The 22,059-nt window shown below is 47.3% G+C and overlaps 1 protein-coding gene across 3 annotated transcripts; it reads left to right on the top strand.

The window, feature by feature from the left end:
* Nucleotides 1-5,032: 5,032 nt before the first annotated feature.
* Nucleotides 5,033-21,825, top strand: TSKU (tsukushi, small leucine rich proteoglycan). Of its 3 annotated transcripts, XM_048951706.1 has the most exons (4): nt 5,033-5,256; nt 5,999-6,021; nt 8,182-8,267; nt 18,279-21,825. In XM_048951706.1, exon 4 carries the CDS (start codon nt 18,286-18,288, stop codon nt 19,342-19,344), a length of 1,059 nt encoding a protein of 352 aa, XP_048807663.1. In that variant the 5' UTR covers nt 5,033-5,256; nt 5,999-6,021; nt 8,182-8,267; nt 18,279-18,285; the 3' UTR covers nt 19,345-21,825. The 3 variants fall into 3 exon arrangements, with proteins under 3 accessions (XP_048807663.1, XP_048807658.1, XP_048807654.1); XM_048951701.1 differs by lacking the exon at nt 5,999-6,021; XM_048951697.1 differs by lacking the exons at nt 5,033-5,256; nt 5,999-6,021 and adding an exon at nt 7,801-7,883.
* The last annotated feature ends 234 nt before the right edge of the window (nt 21,826-22,059 follow it).

The raw sequence follows: 22,059 nt of genomic DNA, 5'->3' as shown, positions 1-22,059 counted from the left end.
AGGATGTTCAGGTCTTTTGTCAGATCATCTGACAAAAAGTACTTTCCCATTCTTCAGTGTTGTTTTAGGAGACAAGAAGACCAAAGTATCCTGCTTGTATGCCTGATGTCAGAATGCACTTCCTAGCCTTTTTCAGAATGGATTAATGGGATAACTACTGGATACACAACCTGGTTTTCAATTGTCAAAGATTTACAGCTTGAAGGGATTCTGAATCCAATCACTTGGAATTGTTAAGATGCGAGGTAACGGCCTCAGGTTGTACCAGAGGAGGTTCAGATTAGGTAACAGGAAAAATTTACTCTCTGAAATAGTGGTGATGCAGTGGCACAGGCTTCCTAGGGAGGTGAAGAAGCCACTGTCCCTGGGGGTGTTTAAGAACCACGGAGATGTGGCACTGAAGGACATGGTCAGTGGGCATGGTGGGGTTGGGACAAGTTGGACTTGGGGATTTTGGAGGTCTTTTCCAACCTTAATGATGCTATGATTCTATGATTCTGTGAATTATGGGAACTACGGGTATAGAAACCCTTGAGGAGCTGAGAGCACAAAGGCCTGAAACAGAATGAGAACACCTGCATGGCATCAGAAAGATGCCAACACCCCTTCAATGTACATACTGATCTGCTGAAGCCAACGCAAAGCTGTTCAAAACTAAGTGGAGCAAAAGAAAAGAATCCCTATGCTTTACTTTCTTTGCTGTGTGATCCTATGGACCATGATGACTCCAGGTAGCATTCAATCAAACAAAGAAGAGGGTGGAGCTTTCATGAACAGAATTAACTTAGTCAAGAAATCAGTCAACAAACAGCCTTGAAGAAGCAGGTCTTAAAAGCATGACAGGGGCCGCTCATTGCCCCAAGGCCTAACCATGACTGATGGCAGAAAGATCTTAGGATGCATTGATTTCATACCAGTAAATCTTAGTATTTATTAACTCAAGAGCTAAATATTGACTAATGTCAAAGGGAAGCCAATATCTGCAATGAGAGATGGAAAATATATAGAAAGGAGGTGAACAGTCCAGTGGGCAGCTTGCTGGGAAACAAGTACATGCTTCTCAGGAGCAGCTAATACAGCCAGATAAAAACCTCTACAGTTCCACTGAGCAAGCAATCTGGGCTCCAAAACATCTGAAAAGTGAGCGTGTGGTGTTGTAAAGATGCAGTTTTGATTTCCTACAGGACTCTCATAAGGATGGGAAACATTCCTACAGCTGTCGCATGTTGCCAGTGGGAACTGTTGGTTGTTGTTTGGTTCTATTGCAGGCAACATTTTTGCTAATCTTTTGCAAGAACTAAACTCATCCACAAGTAATCATGTTGGCTGCTGCTGGGGGTGCTTCCTGTTGAGAAATAACATCAAGCACATCCAAGTTTGGATAGCTTCCCAAATGATCTGCTCTATGTATCTAACTACTGAGGCCATGAGGATGCTTAGAGGCTGGAACACCTCTGCTAAGGAGTTGGGCTGGGAGCTGGGGGTATTCAGCCTGGAGAAGGGAAAGCTCTGGAGAGACTTTACAGTTGTCTTCTGGTGCTTAAAGGGACCACAGGAGAGCTATGGATGGACTATTTGCAGGGGTAGGACAAGGAAGAATTGTTTAAAATTAAAAGAGAGTAGGTTTAAATTAATGGTTAGAAATACATTTTTTACCATGAGGTGGTGAGGCCCTGGCACAGGTCGCCTGGAAAAGGTGTGGGTGCCCCATCCCTGTCAGTGCACAAGGCCAGGCTGGATGGGGCCTTGGGCATCTGATCTACGTGAGGTGTCCCTGGACATAGGAGGGGTTGGGACTGAGTAAGCTTTGAGGTTCCTTCCTACCCAAACCAGTCTGTGATTCTACTATTCTATGATTCTATGATCTACCCCAGCCACAAAGGAAAAGGTTCATGAGCAGTCCCTCTCATAGCAAAAAGATCAGAGCTAGGAATTGCAGGGCACTCTTGCTTTCTCCAAGTTTGGTGCATGAGAAAACCTCTTTTCTGAGATTGCATAAGAGAAAGGGAAATGAGATTTCAGAGGGGGATTCAAATATCATGGGGCAAAACTCCAACATTAGCTCTTCTTACTAATTCATCTTACGTCACCTTCATTCATTCTTTAACTCCTTTCCTGGCATGTATCTACTGGAATTTATTCAGGAGAAAGTCAGAATTACTCAGATATCTCTCCTTTGGATTAAGATTTTCCTGGATTTTGTCACGTCTAATGAGGAATGATTTCATCAAACAGTGAGAAACAAGAAACCGAGCTGGTGTCTTCTGGGAACACGTGGTCAGAGTTAAGCTCAGCATGGCCCTGGTTGAACTGATTTAGGAATGATGCCTTATGATATCCAGACCTGAATCATAGAATGGCTTAGGTTGGAAGGGTCCTTGAAGACCATCCAGTTCCAACCCCACTACCACGAGCTGGTTGCCACCCACCAGATCAGGCTGCACGGAGCCCCATCCAACCTGGCCTTGAATCATGGATGAACTGAAAGCATTTTGGTGGAACTGCCCTCATCTGCTTTCCCAAAGCAAAGAAAGGGGTGGGTAATGCATGGACAGTGCCTAGGACACCAGGTGAGGTCCTACCACCATCTGGTGCAGCGTGACCTCAGGTAAATCCATTTCTTCTTTCATCCCACCCTAGTGTGGCAATCACCTTTCTGAGATAACTAGGGAAATTTGTCCCAGCACAGCATGGTGGGCTTTGCTTGGGAAGGATCAGCTCCGGCACAACTGGGAAACTGGGAAAAAAACATTATTTTCTCTCAAGAAAATATGGCAAATAGGAATGGGGATGGGAAACACTACCTTGAGCTTAAACACCCAGTAAAAATGAACTCGGTATTATCATGCTAATTAACTGGGTTTGATCTGCTGTAGAGAGCATCCGTTTATGAACTGTGCGAGGCCCTTTGCAATGGGGCGTTTCTTGGTACTGCAATGGACCACACCAGCACCAAGCATCACTTTGCCATCCATCCCTAACCCCTACCCCCAGTTCACCCATACTGCCCATTTTCAGCCCTTTGAGTTTATTAGCATCTCTTAACATTCGAAGTTCAAGACAGAACACCGCTCAGTTCATTACTATTTCATCTGAGCAATGGACTTACTGAGCACTTGATCTTCCCTTGTCCAGCAGCTACAGCAAAGCAATAGGCTTCAAATCAGAAAAACAACAACTAAAGTTCTTTCTTGAGCAAAATCCTGAGGTTTGAAGCCAGGTTTCATGTTTCTCATTTCTTCATTTCAAATCACCAGACCTGGCAGTGCTGGAGTTTGTCCCAGCTGTAGGATTTAATTCCCAATTCCCCCAGCCTCAAACTGGCATTTTCCTTTACTGAAGCCAACACTGAGATGGCAAAGGCCCACAGAGAGGAATGGAAAAATGAACGAAATGGAAAATTAAACAAAAGCTTTCAGCTGAGCAACTTCCCCTACCCAGAGCTATAAAAATGAGGAGTGCAGAGACCTTGGGGAATGGATCCTGCCAGCAGAATGCACATGGCCGGAACACTGCTGCCAACTTCAGAGAGAAAATCATAACCCAGAAGAAGGGGTTTTCCCAAGGCTTTCCCACAAACTGTTTGGTACAGCTGAGTCCTGAGCACAGATTTCCTCTGTCCTCCCCTTGGCAGAGTGGTCACAACCTGATGGAATCCCAAACTCCCAATCTCATTAACACACTGGTGTCAATGGATGGGGCTGAGCAATCTTTTGTTATTGGTATGGGCCACGTGATGCGTTTCAAAGCCCCAGCATTACTCAAAGCAAACGCAGGAGCCTGATGGTGCCTTTTCATCCCAAACTTGTTAGGAAACACAGCTTGGGACCTGCCACAGGTCACACCTAGGGAGAGGTGTGCATTGCAGCCAGCCACAACATGAGTCCTTTGTGACTCATGAACTCAAGGTCCCCTTCCCTTTGTCCAAACATTGCCACAGAACCACAACAAGAAGCACTCTCCCATTCCTTTCTCCAGTATCACAACTCAAATGGGGCCCATCCACCTCTGGGCCATTAAACCCAACCGCCAAGAAACTCTGCTCACCTTACAACAAACAAATCCAGCCTCTCTGTGGGATTCTGCTTTCTTTGTTCTGCTTTATCACATGTCAAGAGTTTGTTAGCACCAGTCTCCTGCAGCAGCTGGTGCTGAGCCAGGAGCAGTGCACCTCAAACCAACACCCACAGTCTCCCAATCTGGGACCAGAGTTTACAGCATGGGACTGGTGAGCCCTTGGCGCTGTCTTGTCCTGCTCACAGAATCATTGAATCGTTAAGGTTGGAAAAGAACTCCGAGATCATCCTGTCCAACTGTCAGCATAACACCACCGTGCCTACTCACAGAATCATTAAGGTAAGAAAAGACCTCCAAGATCATCTCATCCTACTGTCTACCCAACATGACCATGCCCACTTGTTTCAGTTACCTTGGAGTGCTGGGTGTGTGTCCTACACATCCAAAATGTGGATGTTGGAGGTGTTTGGGTATAGGACCTGCTCCTGTGAATGTGGTGCTTAGGGACGTGGTTTAGAGGGCATGAATGACAGGCAAATGGTTGGACTGGATGATGCTAGTGGTCTTTTCCAACTCTAATGATTCTATGATTCTATGAATACAGGTCAGGAAAAAGAGCTGAGGGGAATTCTGAAGTCAGCTCATCAAAGCAGTGGGGCTATGAGGGGTGGTCCTAGGTGGAGCCATGTGTCAGGCTCCATGATCCTTGGGGATCCCTTCCAACTTTGAATATTCTGATGCCATGATAAGAGATTTTACCCAGGGGATGCAAAGCCAGCTTCAAACACACACACTCCCTTTTTCTCCAAAAAGGGGAAAAAAGCCATATTTCTTCAGTGGGGTCAGGCAAAAAGCCCCATTACTTTTGAGGGGTCACTCCAGCATTAAGTTCACAAAGGAATAAAGGCAAGTGGGGGGGAGAGGGGGGGCGTCTATCAACTCAGGAGTCGCCCAGCGGAGTAGAAGTCCTGCCTCCTTCTTCCTCCTCCTCCTCCTCCTCCTCCCAGATGTTCCCTTGTGTGCAGCCATCTGTTGAACTCCCTCCTCCCTCCTCCTGAGGGGAAGGGGGCAGCCCGCCTGCCCGGCCAGCTGCACGCCTCGGCGGCGGCGGCGGCAGAGGAGGAGGAGGAGGAGGAGGGAGGAAGGAGCCTCCCGGCCCCCAGGCTGTGCTGCTGCCGGCTCCCCGCCGTGGGAACCGGCGCTGCGTGCCCGTAGGAGTGAGAACCGATCCCGGTCCCGGTGAGTGCCTTCCCCCATCCTCTCCCCACGCAGAGCTGCGGGGTTTTGGGGAGGATCACCCATCCCAAATTCTTTTTTTTTTTTTTTTTTTTTTTTGAGGGGGGAGGGAGGACTGAGCCGCCCCGGTAAAGTGGGGATGCGCTGAGCCGGGCGGGGGGAGGGGGGGGTGGTGATCGATGGGAGTTCTCCCCTCCCCCACCTGCAGTGTCACCGAGTGGGGAAACTTTTGCAGTGCGTTGAGTTTTTTGTTTGTTTGTGTTTTTTGTTTTTGTTGTTGTTGTTTTTTTTGTTTTTGCCACGCGTGGGATTTTCAGCGACGCGGCGGTGCGGGGTCATCCGCTCCAAAAAGCGGAGAGGGGAAGGGGGGGGGTGGAACCACAGAGCCCTGAGCTGGAGGCAGAGCACTTTTTCCCCGCAGCGGCCATCCCCAAAGGGGGAGGCAGGGGGTGTACGACCCCTCCCGAGCTCCGCTCGTTTCCTCCCTTCTCCTCCCTCCGTGCAATGGTGGCTGCGGAGCGCTCAGAATTGCCACGGCTGCAAAGTAATCCGAGCAGCAGCTGGAAGCTGCGCACCGCCTCCCGTGCCCGGCTTCAAGCGCTTCGGTTTCACACAGGGCTCCCTGTGTCCCCTCCTCTTCCCCCCTTCTTTTCCCTCCCAGCACCGAGAATTTTTTCTCGGTTTTTTTTCTCCTTAATTCCTTTTTTATTATTTTTTTTTTTTTGGCTGCGATCTTGAGCTATAGAGGCTCGCAGGAGCCGCACAAAGGTAAGGGGAGAAAGAAAAAAATGGGGGGAAAAAGGGAAAGCAAAGCTCAGAGGATGGGTGAGGAGGGTGCAGAGGGTGCTGGAGAGATACGGGCACGGCAAAGCTCCCGCCTGGGAATTTCCCATGGCTCTGAGTGGATTAAGCTGGAGGGGAAGGTGTGCTTGGGGAGGGGGCAGGGAGAGGAAGCAGCCTTGGGTTTGTGTGGTGGTGTGGTTCTGTTGGAAAAGAAAAAAAAGAAGAGAAAAAGAAAGAAAAAGAAGAAAAAAGAAAGAAAAAAAATGAAGGAAAAAAAAAAAGGAAGAAGGAGAAAAATAGTAAAAAAAAAAAAAAAAAAAGAAAGAAAAAGGCAAAAAGAAGGAAAGGAAGAAAAGAGAAAGAAATAAAGAAGCAAAGAAAGAAAAGGGAAAAAATGAAAAAGAAAGGAAAAAAAAAGAAGGAAATAATGGGGGGAAAAAAGCAAGGATAGGAAAGAAAGGAAAAGAAAGAAATGAGAAGAGAGGGAAGAAAGAAAGGAAAAAAAGAAAAAGCAGCTGCTGGTTCTGACTTCTGAAGCAGGAGGTCAGAAAGCACGGGGCTCCCTTGATAACACACACACCCTGTAAACTTTTCAGCAGCACCATGGAAACTTCTTATTAATGCTGCAGTCATTAAGAGACACAGGGGCCGGCAGATTTATTAGTGCAGCCGACCACAACACATGTCAGCCCTCCTGAAACAAAGAGCCTTGTCAGCTCTGCTCCTCTGCTTGGGATGGGTGGGAAGCCCCGGGATGGAGAGAGGGGTTTGGGTCATGGGGAAGTGGCATTGCCTCCATTAACTGGCGTTTCCCCATTGTGGTCAGCTGAGCCCTGATGCAATTTGTTGGCAGTGAAGGTATTTGGAGCCTGGGGAGGTACGTGGTTGAACGAGATGATCTTAAAGGTCTTCTCTAGCCTTAATGATTTTATCATTAGTTGGATGGGGTAATCTTAGGGGGTCTTCTCCAGCCTTAATGAGTCTGTGTTCTGTGGTTGGTTGGATGGGATTATCTTAGAGGTCTTCTCCATCCTTAACAATTCTATGATTAGTTGGATAGGATTGTCTTAGAGGTCTTCTCCATCCTTAACGATTCTATGATTGGTCGGATGGGATTGTTTTAAGGGTCTTCTCCATCCTTAATGAGTCTATGATTGGTTGGACAAGGTGATCTTAGAGGTCTTCTCCAACCTTAAGGGTTCTACGATTGGTTGACTGAGATGATCTTAGAGGTCTTTTCCAACCTGAATGGCTTTGTGATTCTGTGAGCTGAGCTGTTGGTGTTGGTCGCGGCAGCTCCGAGACAGAGGATTTCCCCGGGTGCCTGCCATGATAAATCAGCTGCCGTCAGCCTGAATGAGAGCATTCACTGAAGTTACAGTAGGAAACTTGTCTCTCGTGGACACTGTGCCATTGCTCTGCAGAAAGCAGCCAGTGCCCATTGCCGGCATTGCGCTGAAATATCGCATTGATCGCCACCGCCGCGCTCGTCCGGAGGCACGCGGGGTTTGATTGCAGTGCTGTGTGAGCACGGGTGGTGCAGAAAGGGAAGCTTAGAGAGATGCCGTGGCAATGCTCTAAGGGTACATCCCCGGGAGAACTGACAGCGTTAAACTTGGCTGGCTGCTTCAGGCAGCCCCGCGGTGCCAAAGCAAAGCGAGTCGGCAGCCAACGTCACTCTGCACTGGGGCAGAGCATGGCAGCTCTCGGTCACTTTATAACCCCTGGGAGGCAGTGCCAGCCCTGGGAGGCCGTGGAACGGGAGGTGCTTGCTCACACGTGGGATATAAGCAGCGCTGAGCAGTGTCAGTTCTCCCTCCCCGGTGCAGAGGCAGCGGGTGCACAGGGTGGGTGCTGCTGGAGACGCACAGCGGTGAATGAATGCGAGTAGCTTGCATGCAGGGAGTGATTGCAAAGTGCCTGGAGGGAGAAAGGATGTGCCATCCCAGGGGAGCATGATTTCTGATAGCAAAGTACAGCAGGGAAGACTGCAAGATTCGAGCGAGGGGGTGTGCTTCATCCTTATTTTTTCAGACTGAGTGCAAGGAAATATAACAGCATTGAAAGGATGGGAGCAGAAAGCTGCGAAACAAACAAAACATATCAAATCTATTAATTTTTTTTTTCCTTTTTGGGGGGGTGTAGGAAGAAGCATCCAGCACTCACCCAGCGCTGCAGTGACAGCAGTGTGTGCCATCCACCCCAGTGTGAGACGGAGCCAACAGAAGGAGGTGAGGCACTGTGAGGCACTGCCTTCCTGAGGTTCAGACTTTTCCCTCCATCCCTAACTGCTTTTTTTCCTCTTTCACTCTATTCTCCCTCCTCCCTCTTTCCCCAAGCAGAAGCTGAAGGGGAGGGGGGATATAAAACAAGAGGCATGCTTGTCCACAGCCCTCCCGACCCCATCGCACCGATATAGTGGGGCTGGAGCAGGCAGCAACCACAGCACTCACAGCCTGGAACGGCTTCAAAAGAAACTTCCGAGCAGTGAGATGTTGGGGGCCGGGAGGAGATAAAGGCTGGCTCGAGCAAGCCCTTTCTTGTATGAAAACTTGGCACCTGGACCCAGCGAGACGAATGTATGGCAGGCTCCACGCCATTCATTCTTGGCTGAGGAAGCCTTGGGATTTTTGTTTCTATTGCAATTTTTTTTTTTTTTTTTAATTTCCTGGAAGCTGCTGCCGTTGCTTCTCAGAGGATTCGAGATGCTCAGCAGGGAGGGGGGGAGGAAATGCATTCCCTGAGAATCTCAAAGACTGCAGGGGATTATCCCAACCTGGCTGCCGCAGCACGGGACATTCCTGAGTTGTATTAACCAGGCTCCAAACGGAGCGGTGGCAAGCTGGAAAAAAGCACTTTATCATGCCTGCAGAGGGCCATGTGCTGTGTGTAACAGCTGAGTGCTGGCATCTGTGGGGCTTCTTTTCCTTCCCCTTCCCCCCGCTCCTTGTGATTCTTTTTTGCTGTCTGTGATGCTGACTCCTTGCCTTCCTCTGCTCCATGCCTGGCTGTGATGTGAGGGGAGAGGGGAACAGACCCATCTTTAAGGGGGGAGGAAAAGTGCAGCTGGAGAAAATGTGATTCCCTCTACTGGGACCAAAGTGTGGGTTCTCTTGAGCCGGGAGACAGTGTGTGGCTTGGATATTAAGGGCTCTGTTTCCTCCCCATCTGGGCTACTGATGATTCTTGAGGTTTTTTTTCTGAGGTATGCTGAGGGGGAAAAGAAATAAGGCTTTTTATTTGACTTTGAATGTGAGATCACCAGGAAAAATTCAGACTTGGAGGCAAAGCCCTGCTAGGGTGGATGGGCCTGCAGCGTGATTCCTTACACCCATCATGTCTGAAACTCTCCTCTTGGGACAAAATGCATACCTAGCCCCAGTCACCTCTGAGCAGGGGCATCTGCAGCTAGATCTATGGCTCATGGGATTGCAGAACCATGGAGGAGCTCTGAACATGGCTCACGCTCTGGGGGAGCATTGCTGTTCTTAATTGTCCCCAAATATCTCACTGGGATGTCTCTATCTCTGGTGTCTGCAACACAGTGCATGGCAGCCCCCACCTGCTTTGGAGGATAAAATGGAGCAAGGAGCCAACACCATGCTGGCCATAGAGTAACAGAATTATTAAGGCCATAAAAGACAACTAAAATCATCTACTCCAACCATCAACCCGTCACCCATGCCCACTAAACTATGGCCTACCATACAGGGGCAAAAGTATGGGGCTGTTGCAATTTGAAAATTCTGGGTCTGGGTCAGCTGTTGAGCAAAACTGAATCAGATTAGGCTGGGACTTGGTTTAATGCAGGGTTAAATGCCAATTGGTAGTGGTTTTGTGCATCCTGGTTGACAGGTCACGTCTGACAGGACAAAAATGTCAGCACACTGGTGTTGGACAGGAACTTCCCCACGGGCTAACAGAGGAATTTCATCTTGAGTGGTGGATTTGAGGCTTGTGGTGATAACTCCTTGTTCACCTCTCAGTCTTGGGACCAACCACTGTCACCCTTCTCTGCCAAACACCATCCAAGGTGAACTAGAAGAAGAGAGATTTAGGTTCGATAGGAGGAAATCTCTTGCTCAGAGAATGGTGAGGCTCTAGCACAGAGAAGCTGTGGGTGTCCCATCTCTGGAGGCATTTAAGTCCAGTTTGGATGGGGCTTTGAGCACCTGGTCTATGGGAGGTGTCCCTGCCTATGGCAGGGTTTGGTACTGGATGGACTTTGAGGTCAACCCAAACTCCTTCAACCCAAACTGTTCTGTGATTCTATGATCACTAAGGAAGTCAAGGAACATCTAGGGTAGGAACCACAATGGGGACAGTGCCCTGCTGGTATAGCCTTTGTTAGCCTTACCCAGAACTCTCTTTCCCCTCCCAAGTCCCTTCCCAAATCTTGTAAGGCACAGCAAATATCTCAAGTGCTTCGCTGGGGTGGAGGCAGCCCCTGAAGCTCCCAGTGATGCTCTGCTGGGCAGCCCCCATGCTGAGCATCCCATTGTTCACAGTGGTCACGCTGCAAGAATTATTAGCACTGGGGAATGCCGGGAGGGGAAGGAGCCTGGAGCCTCCAGCTGTGCTGTTTGCAAAAATGACTGCCAGGATTGTATTTATTACCTCCTCGGTGGAGGGTCTGCAGCTGCACACTGACAGCCCCAGGCAGAAAAGAAGCCTGGAGATTATTGTTGGGGGGGTGGGTAGGGAGGGGAAAGCCACAAAAACAAATAAAAAGCCTACAAAGAAGCTCTGAGCCAGGGCAGCACCATAGGACGCCCAGTGTAACTCTGCCTCCCTGATTTGGCCTTCCTTATCAGCATCCTAAAAGGGAGGGCTGTGAGAAGGGACATTGGGATTTGCTGCCTTTCAGAGAGCTAAAGCATGGGATCCTCTTAGAAGCTGAACTGGTGGCTCTGCCCTTGCATTCTACTGGGGCAGATTTTTTTTCCCTGGGATTTTTGTGTCATTTTGGCAGGGCACAAGGGACTGAGATGTGCTGTTGGAGGAAAGCTTGCGTTTGGACAGCCGACTTGTAACTTCAAAGATAAAGAGAAGGAAAACTTTCTTAGGTACAGGGTACAGGATGAGCTATTCGTGTCTTACCAAGAAGCAGAGGTGTCACCCTGGGAGATCTCACCTTCCAGCACTATCCCTCCCCTCCCACCCATTTGGCTCATCCCTTCCAGAGGAGCCCATCCACGTCCATCTCGTTCCATCCATCCAGCTCATTCCTTCCAGAGGGGCCCATCCATGTCCTTTTCATCCACTCAGTTCATCCCCTCCAGAGGAATTTGTCCATATCCATCTCTCTTCCATCCATTCAGTTCATTCCTTCCAGAGAAGCCCATCCATGCCTGTCTCCTTTCCATCCACCCAGCTCATCCCTTTCAGAAGAATCCATCCATGTCCATCGCAATCCTTCTGCAACTATCACACCAGGATTGTTGAAACAAACCATGTCAGGGCTGCATGATATGCCCAGAAACTCTAGGAACAGTAAAAAGCAAGAAGTGTAGGAGGCTTCCTCTCTCCATGCTGCACATCTTGATGTTTCTCACTGGTTTGACACATGGTGTTTATCCCACAGTGCACTCCTCTTGGATTATATGTCTCTGGGAGTTGAGTGGGTGAAGCTTGGACTCAGGTGTGGGGCAGCATCATAAGGTCTGGGGCTATAGAAACTTGCTGGGATTGTTTTAGCTTTCAATGATTAGCTAGCAAAAAAAAAAAAAAAAAAAAAAAATTAAACTAAACTTTGTGTTTAGTGTAAAATACATTTAAAAGGTGTTTTTACACTTTAAAAATTCACATCAGCTTGGTTTATTTCGTCTGACATCCTGACAGAGAGGAGGGGAAAGCACCCTCAGCCCTATGTTGCATACAAAGCAGTGATCTGTCACTTTGAACTTGGTGTTTTGCAAAGTGGATGCAGCGCTGGAGGACTTAATGCTGCTGGGTTACTGATGTGATTTGGGCAAAGCCCTGGGGCATCAGAGATGATGAGTTCTGCTGGTGGCTCCACTTGGCCCCTCTATGGCAGAATGTATCAAAGCTGCTGTAAACCTTGGTGCAAACCTGCCCAGCTCCCATTGCTGGGAGATGCTATGCCAAATGGCTGCTCTGTCTGCTTGGTTGTGCCAAAATAGCTCCTCTCATTTTGGTGTGATCACCCACAGGGGTGATGCTGGAGCTGGAGAAGACCCTGAGCTCCTGCATTCCTCTTGGTCATTTGCTTTGATCGTGTAGGGATTCAGTTCTGATGGTGCTGCTCCCAGTTTCCATGTCCCACACTGAAAATGCACCCAAAGCCACGTGGACCTGGTTTCGGTGTTGGGCTGACATGGTGGTTGGACCAGATGATCTCAGGGGTCTTTTCCAACTTTGATGATTCTGTGATTTTATGTTGTGGTCAGGAGGTGATGGAGATGCTCTTGCATTAGAACTGCCTCCTCCCAGCACAAGCAGAGCTCTGCATGAGAGTGATGAGCAAAATCAATTTCAGAAGCCACAGGAGACCCTTTCCCCCCATGCAAGAAACAGTTACAACCCGAGAGCTTCAACCAGCCCTATTTAGGCAGCGGATGTAACTCAGCTGGAACTCGCCCTATGGGCTGGCAAACCTGCCCACACAGGTTTCCTTTTGTTTGAGCCAAAAATACCCCCTACACACCTTGATTTCCTCCTGGGACAGTGCTAGGGGGATTGCATAAGTGGAATAAACTGTTAGTTGTTTAAGCACTCAGATGATAAATCACCCTTGGCTTCTCGCTAAGCAGATGGGATTTGTGACATGAACAGTTGGAGCAAAGATTATTTTAAAAGGGCTCTCAATTTCTTTTGTAAAGAAAGGATTATTATTTAACTTAAAAAAGAAATGCTGAAGGGACTGCTTGAGCAGAGCAAGGGATATCATTTAACCCAATGGTGACAAACCCATGATGTGATGCTGCTGTAGGGATTGGACATGCTGGGCTCCCTATTGGCCATTTCCATGTATCTTCTTTGCAGCCTGGTGGGGTGAAGGGCTGCCTGGTTTTGTTTTGGGATTGTGAAACACTTCTGATGCTTACGGCTTGCCTGGCTTTGCTCTTGCTAATCTTATCTGTCTCATCCCCTGCAACATCTACGAAAATCACCACGAAGGACAGGGAGCAGTCCCAGGTGCTGGTTAATCGTTGCTTTTTGGCTCAGCAGTTTCTTCATGTCTGTAGCTGATAAAAGCAAATGGAGCTTTGGGGAAAAGTGAGGAGCAGTGTGTTGTTTTTCTAGCTGTTCCACATCCCGAATTCCCCACTTTTTGGTGAGATTCTAGCCTTGCAATGATAGCCTTGACAGTGTGGTTATTTTCACCCCCCATTTTGGTGTCTATTGCATGTAATTCTCACATAACCTGCTAATGAGGATTCCCAATACCACTCAGGTAATTACTTGCTAATGATTCCCCTTTGGTTGTGGAGTTCCTGACCCAATGCAAAAGAGGTGGTTTCACATCCATTATTAGAAATCATCAAAGTAAAAAGGAATTCAGAGACTTCTGGCCCTGCATTTAATTCTGACTTTCTGAAGTGACCAGAAAGATGCAGGAAAAAGCGTTCATCACCCTTAGGATGACTTCAGTCTCTCTTCACACCGTGGAGACATAAGGGCCAATGATGCCATCTTGGTGCCCCCAGCCCAGCACCAGGGTTGGAAAAATAGGGAGAAGATGGGGCTGCACACCCCCACCTTCTTTTCTTATTTTTGGCATGGCTCTGCTATGTAAGCAGCTTTGCACTCCACATTAATAAACCACCTCTGATAATTTATCATTCAAAGGTGGCTAGAGGGGCAGCTCCTGATGGAGCGAGCCATTAAATCAAATTGGATTAGGACATGCCAAGAAACAAAACCTCATCCTTCTGTCACCAGCACCTATGGAAACTCCAATGAACTCCCCCAGACCTATGCATTGGAATTTAGGAACAAACCTAACCAACAGGTACTTTGGTTCTCATTAAGTCTCCCTACACCCAAACACTGAGTGCAAAACCAACACCGTAAACTAGCTAATGAAATAAGATAGAGCCAGTTCAGGAAACCTTGCCCCTATTTGCACCAAAAATCATTGAATTATGGAAGCGTTGAGGTTGGAAAAGACAACAGATCATCTAGTCCAGCCATCAACTCCTCCATAAGGAAGCACTAGTTTGTTTCATAAGCTTTATAGAGAGGACTAAATATATCTGTTTTATTCACATGGGGATCCCTTCTTTGGCAAAGAGCAAAAGCCAGAATGACCTTTACTTTCAACAGATTCATTAAAAAAAAAAACAAAACATTTCTCAGCAGCAATTTCTTTATCACAGGAGGAGTGTGTGTTTGTGAGTCAAGGGTTAATGGTCTCTGTAGTCTGGTTTGAACCAGTTTTGTCTGCTCACTGTGATGTTTGGGATCCAACTGTGTTTGCAGCTGTGGCGTCATTTGGTCTCAGTGTGCCAGAGTCCACACTGGAGATCCGCAGCTGTTGCTGGTGCAGAGACCTACCTGATTATCACTCTTGTTTTACGTAATGAATAAGGAAAATGTTGGTTTTTTTATATAAAAAAAAGTCCATCCCAGTTGCATCTCAGAGCCTCCCAGGTATTTAGAGGCTTCCCTTCCCTCCCCTTCCCATCCTTGTCTAGAGGATTTCTGGCCTCTATCAAAGCTTTCTATGTTTTTCCAATAGCCTTTCCTTTTCCCTGCCCTAGTTAGTGAAGGCAGCCAAATGGGCCTTGCTATGAACACTTTGCCTTTTGTTCACTTGTTTGCTATAGAATACTATAGAATCGCAGTGTCATTAAGGTTGGAAAAGACCTCTCAGATCATCTAGTCCAACCACCGGCCCATCCCCACCATTCCCACTAACCCATGTCCCTCAGTGCCACATCTCCGTGGTTCTTGAGCACCTCTAGGGGCAATAACTGCCACTGCTTCCCTAAAGTTTAAGCAGAAAATTGACAGCAAATCTGGAAACTCTATCCGATCTGTCCACCATGCTTTAGACACATAGGAATTCACGCCATGCCTGATCTGTTTGTGAGCTACTGTTGAGAAGTCCTGTCCTCCCCATTCCTGTAATCCTGGCTGCTGCATGTAACTTAGGTTTGGAGGATGCAGGCAGGGATGGGGTGGGAAGTAGAACCCCAGGAATCATTCCACTCCACATTGGTCAGGGGTGAGATGAAGTGTCTCCAAGTTTAGTCCTTTGCAGATTTCACCCCCTTCATCTCATTTCCAACGAGGGGATGAGACCTTGATCAATAGGCTTCTGTCCAAGGTGGGATGTGACAGCAGTTCCCAACTGGGTAAAAAGGAGTTTTTTGGGGATGAGTTTGGACTGGATGTTAAGAAGAATTTCTTCATGGGAAGTCAGGTCAGGCATTGTAATGGGCTGCCTAGGAAGGTGGTGAAATATCCATCCTTGGAGGTATTTGAGAAATATGCACGTGGTGCGTAGGGACTCGGTTTAGTGGTGGTCTTGGTGCTGATGGGTTAATGGGTTAGATGATATTATGGTTCTTTTCCAACATAAATGACTCTATGATTCTATGAGGTGACAGTTTCAGCTGTGGATCACTGGACAAGTGAGAAGAGCCTTGAAGAAAACACAGAAGGAGGAAAGCAAGCGCAGTGAGAAGTGTGAATTTGCAGCAACACCACAGCAGGGCTTTCCTCTAAACCACTCCCCCAGATTGGTTTTCCTTTGTGATCTGGTTTTAAAATTAATGAGACTTTTAAGGTTTTTTTGGCAGGGAAATTTCAAAGTGAGATTCTTGCTAAGGGATGGTGCAGGAGATGAGCAGATCTGCAGATGTGGAGAGCTGGGATTTAGGGCAGAAGGCTGACACCCTGCAGGGAGCTTGTTCTGACCTTGGCTCCATTACCCACCACTGGATCTCCTTGGGGAGTGGGGTTGACTCAGGATATTCACCATGCAGAAAGGACAAGATAGATATAAAGAGCCCTGGGGAGTGATTCTTCATCCCAAGGAGATCCTGGGAGCTCTCAGGATGCAAAAATATTCTCACAGCACGACACCCATAGAAATGAAGATGTCCTTGAAAAGAATAGGAAAAAAACAGCCTGAGGGTTGGTCGCTTTCTCCTGGTGGCTTTCCTCCACATCCTCAGTGACTGTCCGAGGAAATGGGCTCAGGGCTTCTGGCACTGCCTCCGGGTGAATGTCCCCAGTGTTGCAGGAGGATAACTCATCTCCCTTTCACGAGGGGATACCTTGGCCTCCTGCCTTTATCAACAGAGCAGCTCGTAGGCAGCCATCCAAAGGCAATTGGATGTGGTTTCAAATACACGCTGTACGCAGATGAACTGTAAATGCCTGTGGCATGTTTCCTTCCCCATTTCAAAGAGCTGGATCGATTGCTCCATGCAGCAATAAAGCATGCCCATACCTGACTAAGCTCTTTGCTGATCATCTGGCAATATACACTTTTTCTTGGACTAGAAGGTGACCAGCACCTTTATTTCTGCTATCTTTTGTCACAGCTATTGGCCAAGTGGCTTGTTAGTCTATGAATGCTTCATGTTGCTCCATAAGGGAGTTTTTAACTGGTAGTAATGGATTGCATCTCACCAGTCTCATACTGGTGTCTTTGGAGCTTCTGGGGTCTGATCCAGTGCCCTCAGAGACAATGAATGTGATGCTAGCAGCAACCAAACTGGGATTTCAAAGGGGTAGTTAAGAGGCACTGTCCAGATTGAGACATCAAGTGGGAATAACTAATTAATGGGATCTGAGAGAAGAGATGCCAATAGTATCGTAAGAAAAGAGATAAAAAAAGAGATACCACTAAGCCTCTCACTACTGATAGTGGGGTTACACTAAGGCAGATGCTTCTCTGTAGATGAAACATGTAACATTAAGGTTTTTTAGTTCCCAATGATGGATGATTGCAAAATGGAGCAATGGTCTGCATGCATAGACTCAGAGTGGGGGTTGACATCAATGTAATTAAGAAAGAGTCACCTGGAAATGTGTCTGCAGGAGTATCCACTGCATCCCATCTGCTCACACATGTTTTTTCTCAAGAAACACTTAAGATGGGCTCATCTTACTGGTTTTCTGTTGTTTCTACAGAATAATGTACCCCGGAGGATTGCATGTTGGCCTTTAGCAACGCTTTGGTTGCAAGCATTTTGGCCAGAGTCCCAAACCCTTCTCTCTGGTCACAGGAGATATGGGAGTCACTCCCAGACAAGTCATATCAATGATCAGGACAGTATTTTGGCCAGGCATTTTCCCCTTTGCACTTCTTTTGCACACTGCAAGGCACATGCAGCCATCACCCAAGACTTCAGCTGGAACAAAGGTGGACAGCCCTCTCTGCGGACCTGCAGGATCACTTACATGCTCCTATTTACCGTCCCCAGAGATGCAGAGCAAAAGCTTTTTTGGCTGGCTTTGGAAGTCCCGCAGCTGCGGAGTTGTGCAGACTTGCTGCCAGAATGTGATCAGAAAAGGGTCAGCAGAAGTGGGAGGTGCAGATCAGCTCTCTTCCTCCTCTGGCTGCAATGACGGAGGGAGATAAATGTCTCAGATGATGGAAGTTCAAAATCAGAGGGGAGGAGAGATCTCGCTTGCCAGCATCATTAATCAGAGAGAATGCTTAATTAGCAAAGACTCCAGAGTCTGTGTGTGTGAAATCAATTGGCTCTCTCCAGTCAGTGCCTTTGAGAGAGGCTGGGCCCACCACAACACATTCTGGGGTAGTGCTGTCCTTTGTTCTCATGGTAGGCGAGGAGCCAAATGGCCATTCTGCCTGCCACCACCCAGAAGAGATTGGCTTGAAGCACATGACGTTAAGCAATGAGTCTGTCTGCTGAAACACGCCTAGATTTGCGTCTGAAGTCAAAGTAAGGGAGACATGCAGTCCAATGGCAATGGGCAGCCTTCTAGCAGTTCACAGAATCATAGAATATTCCAAGTTGGAAGAGACCCGTAAGGATCATCCAGTCCAGCTCCTGGTCATCAAGTCCAGCTCTTGGAAGTTGGAGTCTTGGACATCTTGCAAGATTCCTACTGGGGATTGTAGTATGAGAAATATGGTGTTTAGGACATCCTTGCTATTTACTTATAGTTAGTTAATATTTTAACAGAATGCTTAATCTATCCCTTTGGAAAGACAGGAATAATGCGTAGCTCAAACTGTTGCACAACTTCAGTAAAATAAGACAATTAAATTGAATTTTTGTCATCTTGTTTTCCAGGTCAACGATGCAGTTCTTAGCCTGGTTCAACTTGCTGCTTCTCCTTCCGTGTTTCAGTGCCACCAAAACCTGCTTCCCTGGCTGCCACTGTGAAGTGGAAAGCTTTGGTCTCTTTGACAGCTTTAGCCTGACCAAGGTGGACTGCAGCGGAATAGGCTCACACATTGTTCCTGTCCCAATCCCTCTGGATACCTCCTACTTGGATCTGTCCTCAAACAAACTGGAAACAATCAATGAATCAATGCTAACTGGCCCTGGATACACCACCCTGGTGAGCCTCGACCTGAGCTACAATAATATCGCCAAGATTTCCTCCACAACTTTCTCCAGGCTTCGCTACCTGGAGTCTTTGGATCTGAGTCATAACTCTCTGGAAGTCCTTCCAGAGGACTGCTTCTCCAGTTCTCCTTTGGGTGACATAGATTTGAGCAATAACAAGCTTTTGGATATAGCGATGGACGTTTTTGCTTCAAAGGGTCAAGGAAAACCCTTGAATGTGGATCTATCCAATAACATGCTCAGCAAAATTACAAGGAACCATGAAAAGAGCGTCCCCAACATCCAGAACTTAAATCTTTCTGGAAACAGACTAACAACTGTGCCAAACCTCCAAGGCATTCCTCTTCGATACTTAAATCTTGATGGCAATCCACTAGCCAAGACTGAGAAAGGAGACTTCAAGGGGCTGAAAGGTTTGATTCATTTATCCCTCAGCGGCCTCCATAACTTTAGAGAGTTATCTCCTTACAGTTTCAAGGAATTACCAGCCCTCCAAGTTCTGGATTTATCCAACAATCCCAACCTGAGGTCATTGACTGCTGAAGTTATCTTTGGCCTGAGCTCTATACAAGAACTCAACCTCTCTGGGACCGGCGTGTCCTCCTTGCCAAAGACTGTGCTGAAATACCTACCTTCCCTCAAAAGCATCACCCTGAGGAAGAACATTCAGTGTTTTAAGACCATCAAAGAAGGACAGTACCACCGACAAATTGGGCTGACCAAAAAAGAGGTCCTCAGCTGCCATGACAGCCATGGGGCCGTAGCAGCAGCGCCTTACGTTTTGTGATGAAAGAGAGAGATGGGGAAAGTTGGAGTGGGAGGGTGGGGGGGCTGTGGGGTTTGCACAGGTGTTGGACTGAGCTGGCTTGCAGTGTGCCTTTTGTAAAGCTGTCAATAATTTATATATTTGTATATGCCAATACTTGATTGATTGTGGGTTTTATACACTTGCAAATCCTCACTTGCAGGCCCCAGATTCTACCCGGTGTGTTTGGGGCTGCATAGCTCAAGAACAGTGCTGATGGACACTGAGGACCAAGCTGAGGCTTGGGGCAGAAGAGCTGCTGTGATGCAAAACTCTACGCCCCAGACCGGTCTGCAGGTGCAAAGATACACCTCTCCAAAGTGCATCCCAAAACCTGCCAACTCCATAGCTGTTGGCTTCCAAACCCATTCTTCATCCCTGTTTTTAATTATTATTCCCCAAGAAGTGCCTTCTGGATGTTGCCTTCATTAGCAGCACCCTGTTCCTTGTCATGCACTTTCAGTCTGAAGAAACATTTCCAGACAAACCTGAACACAGCATGCTCCTAATGTGCTGGTTTTCACATGATATTTGCATTGATGTGCAGTGAACACTGAGTAAGTAGAGAGTTTTCCACTCTTTTCTCCCTGTTTTCCCCACCTTGATTCTTTGTATGTCAGATTACTTTAGGTCTAGCCTTGGCAGCCTCCCATCTGTATGACATTAGTGAGGCATTGATACATTGCAAAGGAGGAGAAGCATCTCACCCAGGAACCAGCTTTCATCAAGCAAATTGACTGAGAGACCACATAGCCAAGCTTTAAATGAAAAAACAATTCCCTCTTTCCTTTCTGGGTAAACTTGGAAGAAAACATTGACAGTGGTTTTTATCTCAATGACCTCAACCAGCCAAGCAAGCTGTTTCCAGGCTGATGTTCCCCAGCTGAACTCAACATCTGCAGCTCAGCTGGGATTGTGTGAGGCAACTTCCAAAACGTGCCAGGGGAAGAATTAGCACTGACGCCTGCAACCCTGGAGCAGTCTGCCTATCATGAGAAGGATCTTGAGGTATATTTTCATTCCAGTTCTGTGGCTTTTCTTTCTCTCACGTGGCTACTTGGCTACCAACTGAGATCTGATGAAAAGCTTTGTCCTTGGAGCTTTATGCATTTTTCCTCTACTCTGAAATGCTGGCAAAGCAAAGGGGAGCTTGCCTCATCCCACTTCTTCTCCAGGTGAGGAGAAGGGGAGCAAAGGCAGCACAGTGCTTTACATGTAGCCTTCATCCTGGTCATAGGAGCTCCGCCAATGGAGATATCCATCCCAAATCTGCCACTTTGTCCTGGGGATGGGAGGGTATGTTGTAGATGGTGATCCTGCACGGATCTGCCCATGGCTTGTTCTTCACACCCAGACTTGCGTCAGAGTAACCTTAAAGTTTCTGAAACAGGTTGAGGGAATCATAGAATCACAGAAAACCCTGAGTTGGAAGGGACCCATAAGGATCATCAAGTCTGACTCCTGGCCTCACACAGTATCACCCAAAAAGAAGACCATACAACTGAGAGTGTTGTTCATACATTTCTTCTATGGCAAGCTTGGTGCTGTGACCACTTCCCTGGGGAAGCCTTCTGCAGTCCCCAACCAACCTCTCAGCCTTTTCCTGATATCCAACCTGAACCTCCCCCAGAAGGAGGAAGTCCATGCAAAGATGATGGAGACATAAACCCAGTCCACAGCCCTCCTTGGGAGTGTTGGGAGAAGCTCAGACTTCATCTTCACACCCCCAAAGGCCTCCACAAATGGAAACCACATTGCCCAAAGCATTTCTTTCCAGCGATGGTAGAAACCTGCTGAGCCCGTAAAAGCCAGCCACTGCAAGGGGGCTCACCCCAGATTCAACGTCTTACTTTGGATATTTCAAACCCTCCCATGTGCTTACACCCATCTCCTTTTTGATGGTTTGATGGCAGACCATAAGGTAGGATTTTAACCCTTTTCATCAGTGTTGGGGGCTTTGCCCCTCTGTTGAGCCTTCGAAAGGTTCGACCTGCCTTCACATTCATGAGAAACACAGTAGTTTTCTTAAAAAGGCAATGGGAATGCCTGCAGGCAGACAGAGATCTGGAAGAGAACAGCAGCCAGGTGCAGTTTGGAAGAAAAGAGGTGGTTTTTAGTAGATGTTGCCTTTTTAAGAGAATTTTCTGCTGGCAGAAAAAAAAAGAAATGTAATTTAAAAAAAAAAATTGTTTAATGTTGTAAGTCTGTACGTAGATGCAAGGTTACGGGGATCGTATACTGTTAGATTCACTGGCTTTGCACCACTGTGGTAAATTTAAAACCCAATGTGACAATCCAGTTGAAGACTGCAATATTTCCTGGTGTAATCTCACGCTAGCTGCTAGCTGAACAAGTTTTAGCAAAGGCTGGCAAATACCATCGCTGTATTAGTTTGTTTTTTTACAGAACCTCGGCAACATTGTAAGGCTTTGTGATTACTCACAATATAATAAAGTGATTTGGAGGTGAACAAATGTGGATTTATTGTCTTAGTGATGGGAGGGTGGTAATTGGTTTAAGTCCAAAGTACAATGTGATGTGTTGTTGCCATTCCTCTGTAGCTTCTTCCCTTGCCCTGCTCAGCCCTACAAGAACTGTGAGTGTTGCATCTCCAAACTGCTGTGCTTGTCTCATTGGGCTCTTCATTAGTGCAAAGATTAAAAAGCTTCACAAGGTCCAGGTAAGCTGACTGGAAGG

This window comes from Lagopus muta, chromosome 1 (assembly GCF_023343835.1).
Source record: "Lagopus muta isolate bLagMut1 chromosome 1, bLagMut1 primary, whole genome shotgun sequence".
NCBI lineage: Eukaryota > Metazoa > Chordata > Aves > Galliformes > Phasianidae > Lagopus > Lagopus muta.
The sequence above is the reverse complement of the archived record's forward strand: the minus strand, read 5'-3'. Positions and strand labels throughout refer to the sequence as shown.